Source organism: Amblyomma americanum, chromosome 1 (assembly GCF_052857255.1).
Source record: "Amblyomma americanum isolate KBUSLIRL-KWMA chromosome 1, ASM5285725v1, whole genome shotgun sequence".
Lineage (NCBI taxonomy): Eukaryota > Metazoa > Arthropoda > Arachnida > Ixodida > Ixodidae > Amblyomma > Amblyomma americanum.
The window spans coordinates 309,923,978-309,937,857 of NC_135497.1; the positions used below are offsets into that span (position 1 = coordinate 309,923,978).

At 43.5% G+C, this 13,880-nt stretch overlaps 1 protein-coding gene across 1 annotated transcript; it reads right to left on the minus strand.

The window, feature by feature from the left end:
• Nucleotides 1-232: 232 nt before the first annotated feature.
• LOC144098567 (WD repeat-containing protein 47-like) lies at nucleotides 233-10,522 on the minus strand. The gene is made up of 3 exons (XM_077631313.1): nucleotides 10,363-10,522; nucleotides 1,313-1,575; nucleotides 233-500 (listed from the first exon to the last, which is right to left on the minus strand). Exons 2-3 carry the CDS (start codon nucleotides 1,552-1,554, stop codon nucleotides 365-367), a joined length of 378 nt encoding a protein of 125 aa, XP_077487439.1. The 5' UTR covers nucleotides 1,555-1,575; nucleotides 10,363-10,522; the 3' UTR covers nucleotides 233-364.
• Nucleotides 10,523-13,880: the final 3,358 nt, after the last annotated feature.

The window sequence follows — 13,880 nt, forward strand, 5'->3', positions numbered from 1 at the left end:
CATTATTTCAGGCCTGTTCAGAATTATAGATGCTGAAGTGGTTCTTCAAGCTTCATGGCTAGGCAAGGCAACTGAAGCTCAGTTAATTTTAGAAGCACTTCAGCTTCATTTCAATCACACAAGCTAACCTTTATCCTGCACCATGAACACTCTGCGGTGTCAACGGTTTACATAGTTTTCAGCTACTCAATGCAGATGCAGAAGAATATGAAGTACGAAGTATAATTTTTCTGGATACTTGATGGCAAAAAGACAAACCTCTCTAAAGCAGTTGATTCGGGCATTGCTGGGATTCGAGTGTTTGTAATCAAGATGATCACACAGCCGGGGACAAGTCAGCAGCAGGCACAGCTGGTTGTAGCGTTCACGAGACGGGCCGCATTGCTCCAGGGCTCCAAGGCAGGCCACCTAGCTCCACACCTAGCTCCGCACTCTGCACCAGCCCAGCCTCCGACCGGATGCAAAGGAGTTCCAGGAACTTGTGTTTCAGCACAGAGAACCTGTAGGGCATAGAAAAATGCAGGCGGGCTTGCTTAGGCAGTGACCCTAGCCCAGTTAGCAGAGATGGCACAGACAAACTATTTCAAGACATCAAAGACACTGACAAGCCTGCATAGAGCCCTTACCCAGCTTCATAAAAACACACTTCCAGCAGTTTGCCTGCACGAGTACAACAGCCCAATTTCAGATAAGACAGTGGCATGAGAACATTGTCCATTTTGTCCGATGAATTACCTTCTTACATCCTGCACCCTCTGAACACAGGCACTTCATGTGTGTCAAATACAAATGGGATAACATAATGAAGGCTGTGCACAATGCCAGCACAAAATTATATCAGCTAGGTGCAGCGATGCCAGCACTGTCAGGCATCACTGCTGTTCACAATACAAAAAGCTTAGGGCAATAAGCTGAGCCAAGGACGAGACATCTGGCCACTTTGACCGGTGACAGCCATCGTCATCCTGCTTACCTTTTGATATATATCGTGATAGCCAGCCTCACTGGAAACCACCATAAAAGAATAGTAAAGCACATTTTGACGTAAACAAGTGATGACACGTCAAACACTTGTCCCAAAAGACATTCATTTTTGCCTGTATCCACTCCGGCAGTGCAGAAAGATACAGAGCGTCAAAAGCCCAGCATGTTTCTACTTACAGACCCATGGTGGCAGAATTTAGGAATGTTAGTTAGCATGCTAACGTATGAAGCCATGAGGAAATATTGCAGTTAACCCACCATCATGCAACTTCAAAACGAAAATGCCAGACAGTGTGAAAGAAAAAAAAAGAAAATGTTGAATACTGACTTGAAGCGCTTGCTGTCGAAGGCTTCCATGTCCTCAAGAGGCTGGACGAAATCTAACACATTATCCCACTGCCCATCAAGAATGAGCTGGCGCAGGAAGAGCAGATCATTGGAGAGGGCATCGTTGATGACACCGGACTCCCGCTCCAGGGCCAGCTGGCTGATGCTCAGCTCCCAGTTGGCCAGAAACTCAAGCACCAGCCGCACCACCTCCGCTTCTTTCAGGCATAAATGTGCGGCCATTTCAGCTTCCGTTGGCTTTGGCTGCTCCCCAAACAGGAATACAACACACCTATGATTAGAGCCAGATCCCCTACAGGCCTGCGCATTGCATCTAAAACTGTTAGCATGTGCAAGAGCTAAATGCTTATCAATCACTTTCCATAGACGTCATTTTCAGTACTGCCCTCAAGCTGATGTTCTGTAATTGTGCATGGCAAAGAAAGTTTTTGCCAGCTGTCTATACTTGATAATGATGCATTCCAGGTCACCTAATGTGACAATGAAAGACCATGAAAAGGCAAGCTACCCAAAAGGTCATGCAACTGAACAGTTGCCTGTATGAGAATAAAAAGACTCCCTACTGCTCTCAGTGATGATGATTTATTCATTCACTGCTAGCATACTCCATCACAGCCTTGTTAAAAGCAAATAGTAAAGGGCATATTTTAATTGGTGCACTTGCCAACAATTGAAAGAACGAATCATGGCATACAGACTATCTGCCAATTATTCAACTGGAAAGTGTTTGTGCAAGTCACTAACTTCAAATCTGTCGGTCAGAAGATAACTAGGACACTGCTTCCCAATTTTCTGTTTCGTCTCGAAACTGGTGGACAAAACGTTTTTAACCAAGTGTTAATGAAAACTGAAATCTAAGCCTCATGTTCATCCCCACCAAAGCGCACAATACCCATTCCATAACACCTCCCACAATAACCCATCCATATGTGCTAATGTGAGCATACGATGGGAGAAGTTCTGTTTAACATTAGCACAAACCACAACCTGCATTCAGCCTATCATTTCTTTCTTTTCTTTATAGATGCAGCTGGCCCTATGACGGCTGATACAGGTCATATATTTTATTGGATGCAAAGAACTAAAGTAGAAAATTTTCACAATTTCTCAAAATCTTAAGTTGACAGCATGCCACAACGAAGTGCTGAATTTGCACCACCATATGAAAAACCTACAGGTAAAAGATCCCACAGCCACAATATATACTTGCAACTAGTGAATGAGGGCAAAAAAAAACAACAAAAACAAAGCAAAAATAAAAACCTGCAGAATTAAGACAGATGGGAATTATGCAGAAAAGGGTGTTCTGAAGCCTTTCTGGATATTGTTTTCAAACTGAGTTACTGAGCCAGATGACGTAATTACATGAGATAAAAAAAAATATCCCATTCTTCAAATGTTATTAGGTACAAAGAAAAATTTACCACAACTGTCAGGGCCAGTATGACAACCAATGTGTCATGTATTGCTTTGTAATCAGTGTAAATAGACACTTGTGCAATAAACTCATAACACAAAATCGGGCTACCTCCAGGAGTAAAAACAGTGACCGAATCAGTTGTGCCATATTTCAAGGCTATAAACCAAGCTACTATTCTCTTAAATTTTTTACATTATCATTTTTATATCTTTAACAATGCTGGCACGCAATGTTGGTGTACTGTAGCACTGAACATGCTACGGTTAAACCTATTGCTACTGTAGTGTTTATATGCAAGTGTCAGTTTGTGCCTGAAGAACAATAATTTCTGTGATGATTATTTTGGGCTTTGCAATTCAAATCATTATAAACTGGTACCCTCTGATACTTAAAATTTCTGATGCAATTCAAAGGCTGTCCATCAAACTCATAAGTATGCTTTCAATTTATTCTGGCAAACAATTTTTGTCATTCATTTTTGTTTTACGCTTGGCAAAATAATCATTAAATTCTGTCAGTAAAGAATGCTGAGCAACCTGACCTTCAAAACTTCAAATCTTTAGAGTAAATATCACAGTAGTCATCAGCAAAATAATTTTCAAGTTTAAAGCCAATGCCTCATGACATATTGCTGATATTGCTATAGAAGGAAAAGAACAGATCCCAGCATGCATCCTTGAAGGTCGCCTGAGGTTACATTTTGTCCCTGCTTTAGTCCCTTTTACCTCCACGAATTGCACTCTATTTGTAAGGTAGTTTTTGATGCAATTCACAACAGTAGTGCTAACACCAAAGTTGATTAGTTTTGTGAGAAGTTCTTTGTGTGAAACCTGCCCAAAGGGCTTTTATCAGTCAAACACCTTTGACAGATCTAAGCAAGCCACACATGAAAAAAGCCATAGTATGTTTCTATAAGCAGTGTTATTTGTAATAAATTCTGCTTGAAACCATGCTAGCTGGGGTTAAAACATTCAGGGTTGTCTAAATAGATGGAAAGTGACTTTATTAATACACTTTATTTTCTCTAATCTCTTGCACCACGGACATTATACGCGAAAAAGGCTTGTAAACTTTAGTAATGTGTTTGCCTCCACATTTGCAAGTAGACATGACTTTTGGCAATAAGACGGCAAATTGTGTTTTAGTGGCATGGAAAAGGTAATTTGCAAATATTTGGACTCCCATTTTGCCCAATGGCATGGTTCTTTGACCATGTCCACTGGTCATAAATGTTCTGTCTAACACTGCAAGAGCTCATGTGTGCACTATAATTATACCGTATTCAAACACAGATTTGAAAGAGCAATATGAGCCAGATGCTTGATAAGCTCCTTTCTAAGCAAGCAACAAACTGGCTGTGATGCCTTTTAGTGCAACTCTAAGGAACATGAAAGTTCATATTCACTTTTGACAAAGTTTTTGTGGCTCCTCATGAACCAAAGAACAAAAAGAACATGATCAATGCATGCGCACAAAAACAGCCACTGCCTCCATTCTTCTTTGCCGCGTTGCTAGCACTCTAGGCTTTTAGTTTTCATCATGCAAATTCTTCAGTAACCTACAAAAATATTGCCACACACAATTTTTTTTAAATAGTGCATGGTCTTTGCAACCTGAATGAAAAAAACCTAGATTGAGTCCTCACCATACAAAACAAAAAATATGTAGATAAATGTATACTGCTTGATTACGCTGCAAAACAGTATGCAACCACTACTGCGGTCATGCAAAATGAGCAACAAAATGAAATCCATAAATGACACGACTAGAAACTAAAGTAGCATGGGCAGTAAAACCTCATTAACTTGGACTTGGGACCATAGGGAATGAATCAATAACCCGGAAGTAGAGTTATTATGTACCTCCATCCGAAAATTCGAAAATGAGGTGAAGCCATGCCAAAAGGCTCCATCGCAAAAATGGCGGGCGGAAAACATGCGACGAGCACGCAGTTTCGGGGTGCTGGAAGAACAGCGCGGGCGTAATTTGCGAGGGGAACGCTCTTTGGTGCCGGAACGGTGATGTTCCTACGGAGAAAAAGAAATGGCCACCGACGCTAGTCTGTGCCTGAAAGCAGCGCAGATGGAATCGGACAGCAGGCGCATGCGCGGATAGCCGCCGTTGGCGGAGAGCCTCAGAAACCTAAACTACGTGGCCAGGCTATTTTTGGCCTAGCGACAGGGACCTTGCTATCGTAGTCACGCCTGCCGTTACACGCATGTCTGCAGTGCGCCACGCTATAGGAGGGAATTTCACAGGATCCATGCCCTCTGTCCCCTATGTGAAATTCCGCAAGTGGGCTTTCCCACATACCTCAGTCGACCAAAACAAGCTGGCGAAGCTCACGCTAGAAGAGCTGTCAAGGCAACAGGTCGAGTGTCACGGATGTGAACGTTAGGTATGCTGCGCATGCAACACATTATGGACGGATCAAACGAACAACTACGCGCTTTCGCGTTCAGATTGTTCGAAGCGGGTGGTCGGCCACCTTGTTCTCATGACACGCGGTATGTGGGAGAGCCCACTTGCGGAATTTAGCACGGCGTCCAAGCTTATCACCGTCCGCGTGTGACCGGTCCACGCGATAAACGACGGAGAAGAAAGCGATCGGGGCAACCCTGTACCAATTTTCTGACTTAGAACTCGATCTTCGGATAATTTGTCAAATTGCTTGGTTTTGTCACGGTCGGATTTACATTGAAAAGTCGGCTCGACACTCGAATGGAAATTTTCGAATGTTCTAAAGCTCTCGAATACCCCTTTCTCGAATCTAATTCGAGCCGGCTAACAAACATTCATGATTTGTATTCAATATTTCGAGCATTCGTACACCCCTAGATTTAAGCAATAAAACTTAATTTTCGATATGAATGCCAGTCGCCTCGGGCATTTTTTTTTTCGTCCACAACAAAATTTGAAGCGACAGAATCCAAAAAACCAGCCATTTCTTGTTTTTTTCAGTATCCGAGCTTCCAGCACTGGCATCATCTTAGGTGTTCGCTCGAAAAGTCGCATATTCATAGCCTTCGGCGGCTCGACCGCGTGGACTGCGTCTGCTGCGTCACGTTTGCTACGCGCGTCGGCAAGCCGCTTTGGGAGGAGCACTGCGGACGCCTGAAGCAGTTATTTGAAATGTCTGTCACGGCCGGGTCATTAGCAAATAAGCTTGCACGAGCAAGAAGTGAACAGAACGCGATGCATCCCCGAAGCGTGCGTTCAGTCCACAGTGCAACAAGCGAGCTTCACAGACACTGCCGAAGAACGACACAGAGCGCGAGAGGAATTCGTGCGGCCACCCATAGAGTGTCAAGAGCGCCGTTAGCGCCGTGCCACAAACACGGAACGAACAGCTTCCGGCGCACTACGCGGGAATGAGGCAGGGAGATAGATAGATAGATAGATAGATAGATAGATAGATAGATAGATAGATAGATAGATAGATAGATAGATAGATAGATAGATAGATAGATAGATAGATAGATAGATAGATAGATAGATAGATAGATAGATAGACAGACAGACAGACAGACAGACAGACAGACAGACAGACAGACAGACAGACAGACAGACAGACAGACAGACAGATAGATAGATAGATAGATAGATAGATAGATAGATAGATAGATAGATAGATAGATAGATAGATAGATAGATAGATAGATAGATAGATAGATAGATAGATAGATAGATAGATAGATAGATAGATAGATAGATAGATAGATAGATAGATAGATAGATAGATAGATAGATAGATAGATAGATAGATAGATAGATAGATAGATAGATAGATAGATAGATAGATAGATAGATAGATAGATAGATAGATAGATAGATAGATAGATAGATAGATAGATAGATAGATAGATAGATAGATAGATAGATAGATAGATAGATAGATAGATAGATAGATAGATAGATAGATAGATAGATAGATAGATAGATAGATAGATAGATAGATAGATAGATAGATAGATAGATAGATAGATAGATAGATAGATAGATAGATAGATAGATAGATAGATAGATAGATAGATAGATAGATAGATAGATAGATAGATAGATAGATAGATAGATAGATAGATAGATAGATAGATAGATAGATAGATAGATAGATAGATAGATAGATAGATAGATAGATAGACAGACAGACAGACAGACAGACAGACAGACAGACAGACAGACAGACGGACGGACGGACGGACGGACGGACGGACGGACGGACGGACGGACGGACGGACGGACGGACGGACGGACGGACGGACGGACGGACGGACGGACGGACGGACGGACGGACGGACAGACAGACAGACAGACAGACAGACAGACAGACAGACAGACAGACAGACAGACAGACAGACAGACAGACAGACAGACAGATAGATAGATAGATAGATAGATAGATAGATAGATAGATAGATAGATAGATAGATAGATAGATAGATAGATAGATAGATAGATAGATAGATAGATAGATAGATAGATAGATAGATAGATAGATAGATAGATAGATAGATAGATAGATAGATAGATAGATAGATAGATAGATAGATAGATAGATAGATAGATAGATAGATAGATAGATAGATAGATAGATAGATAGATAGATAGATAGATAGATAGATAGACCGCGAGACCGCGGCTTTGCCGAGACTTCCTTTCGTTCTTTTTGTTTGTTTGTCTTTGCTTTGTCAAAGCACGCACGCGCGCGACATTTTAACTTGGTTGCCCACCGGCAATTCAACCGGGAATGGAAAGATGAAAGATGGCACTTCCACCAGTTCCACAGCGTCAAGTAACGCGGCACCGTGTCAAAGTAAAGCGGGGCGTTAATGAAACAATTTTACAATGTGCTACTGCCGCGACCGCTGTCACATTAACCCGAGCGCGTGATAATTAAGGCATCCGAAATTAGCAACAGATCGTGTTTACTCTTTTTTAATCAGAGAGATACTTCGTTTATTCATGCAATTAGTGCACAAGTCTTTCTTACAACTACCGCAATTCCAGGCTGCACAATCCTAAGTTCATATTCATTATCACAGTAGGTATGAATAAAATATTGGCAAATTTCTTAACGGAGAGTTTCATGTTAACAGTCCCATGCAAAGCTGGTGTACTGCATAGTGAAAAATAAATTTGACCAGTAGACCCACAAGCAACCTATCTGTGCTGCATTTGTCACCACAACAAAATTATTCGCAACAGCAACTAAACCAAGTTATCATTAAATGAACTCCACGCCATTTTTTCGAACATTATTCCTAATTCTTCAATGATGATGTGGGAATCAGAAAGCCTTTGCTGAAAGGAACAAGCTAAGCCATATATTGAAGCAATTAATCAACAGCAAGCTTGGGAATTGCATATGGATCCAGGAGTGTTCCAGCAGCAAGACGCAGGATAGCTTTTGACATTACCAATGTCATGCAGTGAAGGACAAGAGGCATTGAAAAGCAATCATTACCCCATCATGCATGTAAAATAAATAGCACATGAAGCACAACGAAGCGTGATCAGCATGAGAACACTTTTTAGCACCTTTCTTTTGCTCCAAAATAATAATTACATGTTGCATTAAAGGCATGAATAATAAACAGTAGCGCTGCATAACTTACAACAATTATGTTTCATACAAGTCATGCATTTTCGCACGGCTCTGTCCCAGTGCAGAAGAATTTCTTCAGTGGATTCTAGCCCGAATCACAGTAGCAGGCAATGACCAGCACAATAAGTAAAAACAATGCCAAAAGGGTAAAAACAAATTATTATTAACACAATCACAGCTAAAACTCTGCTAGTACAGGCCAAACATAGTTATATTCTTCCCACTTTTGCATCAACACCTAGCAAGGCACAATGTTTACAAATGTGCACCAGTGCGGCACATCCACTGAAGAAAATTTTGAACTAACAGGTTCGGCATTTTAGTCATAAAAGTCCAGTCATAAAAGTATTAGTTTTTGTTTGCTCAGAACTGTGACAAACGATGATAGAGTTGTCTAAGGTACAATAGCATGCAGAGACTTTCAAGAAAAATTTGGTGAGTGCAGCTACAGATAAAGCAGCCAAAAAATTTAATGCTAACAGCGTAAAGCCCGCAAGACAGGTCGTCCATGTGGTATTAGCCCAGAAGCTTGGCACACAGAGGCATTTGGTCCAATCTATACCGAAAATCATTTTTATTTGCTTGTTCGTATATTTCAAGCCTCCCATCCTGCTTCCTTCTCCCAACATTATCAATTGCCATATATTACCCACTAAATATTCAGCTTTCTATAGCAGCCCGCAGGTGCCAAAACAACGGATATAAGCGAAGGACATATTAATTGTACGTCATACTACTACACAGCGCAACACATGTGAGGAAAAAAGGAGGCAGACTGAACGAGCGGGACAGTTTTTTTCTTTTTGTGTGTGCGTGCGTTTGTCACGTGTGTTACGCTATGAAGTAGTCAGTCCTCCACCATGAGCCAACCAGACCCAAAGCAAACATGTACTGCTACGATTGTATGCACAAAGTGAAAGATATGACCAGCAACAAGTAAACATTGCCCTTCATTTTTCAATTACAGTTATTGTAACAATTTAGACCGCATAATTGCTGCTGGTGATTTCAAATATTTCATGTCCACAACAAAGCCCACTCATATGTGAAGACAACACAAAACCCCGCAAAATGAGAGAAGAATTTCTCTCAACATCCGACCACAATAACTGCATCTAGGGAAACACGGCTCAAGGCGTGTAGAGGATAGCTTTAAAAAAGAAACTGGACTCTCGGAGAGAGGTCCAAGTTCTAGACAGCCCTAAGACGTCCCATTCTATTGCATGCATTGTAACGAACGCTGCGCAGTCGGACCACAATATGGAGCGCCGAGCAATTAGAGCAAGGTCAGCTGTACGTACAAGTTCCCATCACTTCTAAAAAACAAGGAGACCAAGCCCCGCATCAAATATGTCTAACAAGATGGTCCCGGTCATTGAGTTAATGCAGCCCGAAAGGGCACGTCCACGCGCGATGCCTGCACTTGATTGCAGAGCGGTTCTGTGCTGTGTAACGCTTGCGATGACGCTTCTACTGAAGGCTAAAACTAAAATACTCAGCCTCCGCGAGCGTCACAAAGCTGCTCGGCATCGCCCTGTACGGACGGAAGAGCGGGCTGAGCGGCTCAATTATCTTGAGCCAGCACGCTCAGCGAAGGCTAAATATAAACTCCGGGACGATGTCACAATTAATGAATTAGCTCTCGAGAGGAGCTACGTTTAACAAAACAGTACCAGTCACAAACGTCGATACGTGCAAGCGAACACCACACGCACGGACAGGAAGCAGGCAATTAAACTAAATCATCTATCTGCTCTCGCGGCTGACAGTCGCTGGCGCGTACTGAATCGCAAAGCGAGATGCGACGAGTCCATCGCATATTGCTCCGAAACCAAAAAGAAAACATCATATAAAGTGTAAAAAGCGGAAATCAGCAACAAATACGGACGACTACTTCCTGCAAAGGAACCTCAACGGAAATGCCAGAAACGAAAGAACATCAGGAAAAAGTACAAGAATCGTTAGATGATGTCGCCGGCTGGAGCGCGAGCATGGTTCCACTCACCTCTGGTGCCTCCGGCGCGCCGAGAAGCGTCAAACAATAAGTTAAACCGGCATTAGACGCAGTTCGTCAAGACATTAAGCTTCTAAAAGCATTGTAAACTTTAGACAATAGCCATAAACATATTAAAAGCTAATCGGTGAGCCGATGAGAACAGAAGCCATTCAACCCGCCACATGCATGGCAGACACATCCGTTGCCAGCAGGCTGCTGCTGCCCCCTGGGAAGCGCACCAGGAAGCTACTGATGACGAAAATTTTTGAACAAGTTTGGCGCGGCCGCGCGGGGTTGACAGCTGCGATGGGAAAAGCACAGATTGGTTTTGTTGTTGATGCCGCAATGTTTTTTCAAGTATATTATTCTGGCCGTTTACTCATAAGTAAAACTTTCCTCCAACAAAACAAAGCAAATGTTCTCGCATAGTTTTTTTTTTTAATGTGTGTCCTTCTCTACGTTGGTTTGATATGTCTGCCCAATTTTTATGAAATGGCTCCACAATTCTCTTGGTGGCTCCACGTTTGGCAAGTATAACTCTTCATGCAAGCTCAGATGAAGAAGCGCTGCACTGCGTTCAAGTCGGATATACCCTTGAAGCTTTTGGCACGGATATGAAAAGATCACGAATTTCGAACCAGTGATAAAACATTTCTACCTAAATATGCTAGCGACCGCACACATCAAAGCTGAGCTAGTTTAATGAAGTTCACGGGCACTCCGTACCCGTGCTGAAGAAGTTTACTTTGAGATAAACGAAATTAAACGTGGGAAACCATACACTCGACTATCGGGACGATACACTCTCTGAAAGCCTAGTGGAAGCCGCCACACAATCGGGACGTCGCAAAAAAAATTAAAAAAAATCTATGCGACGAATGAATCTGTGCGAGATTGCTATTGTAGACGTTTCGACTAAAATAGCCCACAGGATTGTGCACGAAGAATTCTACGTGAAAAAGTGTGCACGATATGGCTGCAGCGATCGCTGAATGTCGACTGGCGAAAAGACATTTCCTTGCAGCACTTGAAGATGCATATATCGATCCCCAGGCTTCCTCAGCAGTCATTCCGCCGATTCGGGTCGTGTATGAAACCTGAATTCAACCCCAAGTTGAAACATCAGTCTAAGAAGCGCAGAATGCCTAGTGAAAGCACTTCAAATAAAGTAAAAACCATTTTGTCGCCTGGGAAGCTGATCGCTGCGTGTTTTTGGGACGAACAAGGAATCATCATCATGAGTGACTTACAGAAATGCAAAGCAATAGCCACACCGCATTATACAATCATCATGAACAGTTTTAAAGGAAGCTCAAATAGCACGTAGTGGCTCAGAATTAAGAAACATCATTTTAACAAGAAAACGCGCTAACCGACAAATCGATCACTGCAACATATAATTTGCACAAAGGAGGCTTCGAATTAGTTCATCAACACCCCTCCCTATTCTCTATGTTTGACCTCGTCTGATTTATTCTTACTCGCCAACTTGAAAATCTGGTTCGATGAGAAGAAACTACACTTTTGATGACGGATGCCACTGCCTTGCCAATGCGTATTTAGCTATCTAGCAGATTTTTCAGGCAGAATGACTTGATCCTGGGAGTCAGTTATGCGCCTTTCCTTTCCTCAAACTGAACGCAGTCTAAACCTTCCGTTCACTTCGATAAAAGGAGAGCCGCATAACTGCCCTATTTTGTTTAGGTGGACGCGCCACCGCTACTCACAGCGTGATTGAAGTGTCCACTGACCCAGTGGGCCAGTTACTCTTGGTACCCAGAGAAAGAGGGAAAGAAATAACTTTATTGACCAAGGGTTTTGGGACCACGTTGGCTTCACACACACCGGCACACACCGCTGAACCCTGGGGGACTAGAAATTTTCTCGCATTAAAAAACGATGCTGAAAGCTCTTGAAGTCAGCTTTCCCATGTTGCACATGGATGAAATGGCGTCGTTTGAATCAAATACAGACGCAGCTCACATTTTTAATGCGAAATCTTTGAAAAGCCGGCGGCGTGCGTTAATGTGTGTACTCGCAGATGGAACAGAAAATCCCAGCGATAGCAAGAAAAACAAGGTTACGTCTTCAAGCGGCAGTAACATGCATACAGCCAGCCGAGTACTGCCACTTCAGACAAAAAGCTACTGTGGTTCGTCCATAATAATCCCAACTGGCCGACCTCAATGTGGCGCCAGTTTTCCCGACAGCATTCGTACCGAAACTGTGACGTAACCATTTGTCGTACATCATTCCGGGTTGTGTTATACGATTTCTCGTTGCATACAGCTTACATGCGCTAGACAAGTTATAGAGGCTAGTTTGCGACAGGGATTCTACCCGACGATGATGATGATGATGATGATAATGAACTTTTATGGCGCAAGGGCATCTGCGGCCAAAGAGCGCCATGACACAAGGTATTTTTCGCTTGCTCAAGGTGGGGTCAAACACCCATTTGACAAGCATTTCACCCGGAATAAGCCGAGCACCAGGCCAGGGGAGGCTTGTACCCATTGCATTACCGGTGGGTACCCGGCGGCACTGGGGATCGAACCCCGCACCTCCCGCATGCGAGGCGGATGCTCAACCAGGAATGCTAACCGACAAAATATGCACCCAGATGTGAGAGTGACTGCACCATTTCCTTTCTTCAAAAACCAGTTTTTGCATTAAACTTGTGGACCCGCCGCGGTGGCTCAGTGGTTAGGGCGCTCGACTACTGATCCGGAGTTCCCGGGTTCCACCCGCCGCGGTGGCTCAGTGGTTAGAGCGCTCGGCTACTGATCCGGAGTTCCCGGGTTCGAACCCGACCGCGGCGGCTGCGTTTTTATGGAGGAAAAACGCTAAGGCGCCCGTGTGCTGCGCGATGTCAGTGCACGTTAAAGATCCCCAGGTGGTCGAAATTATTCCAGAGCCCTCCACTACGGCACCTCTTCTTCCTTTCTTCTTTCACTCCCTCCTTTATCCCTTCCTTGACGGCGCGGTTCAGGTGTCCAACGATATATGAGAATGATACTGTGCCATTTCCTTTCCCCCCAAAACCGATTATTATTCCCGGGTTCGAACCCGACCGCGGCGGCTGCGTTTTTATGGAGGAAATACGCTAAGGCGCCCGTGTGCTGTGCGATGTCAGTGCACGTTAAAGATCACCTGGTGGTCGAAATTATTCCGGAGGCCTCCACTACGGCACCTCTCTCTTCCTTTCTTCTTTCACTCCCTCCCTTATCCCTTCCCTAACGGCGAGGTTCAGGTGTCCAACGATATATGAGACAGATACTGCGCCATTTCCTTTCCCCAAAAACCAATTATTAAAATTGTGACGCAACCATTCGTCGTACACCGTTGCGGTAGGTGTCGTACGATTTCTCCTTCCAGACAGCATACGTTTCTTAGTCAGGTTGGAGGCTAGCTCGCAATAGATATTCAAACCTAGTGTCCGATTGTTTCACTAGGACCGTTGTGCATTCAGTGATTGTAGAATCAGCGTCCGGAGCCGCGTCTTCGTTTCATTAACACGCGTTTGT

What these genes read in the sequence shown, in the direction of transcription:
- LOC144098567 (XM_077631313.1), bottom strand. Translation starts at nt 1,554, where the DNA reads ATGGCCGCACATTTATGCCTGAAAGAAGCGGAGGTGGTGCGGCTGGTG. An exon ending in TTCGACAGCAAGCGCTTCAA is followed by an intron (nt 501 to 1,312) that starts GTCAGTATTCAA and finishes TATGCCCTACAG; the next exon opens with GTTCTCTGTGCTGAAACACA.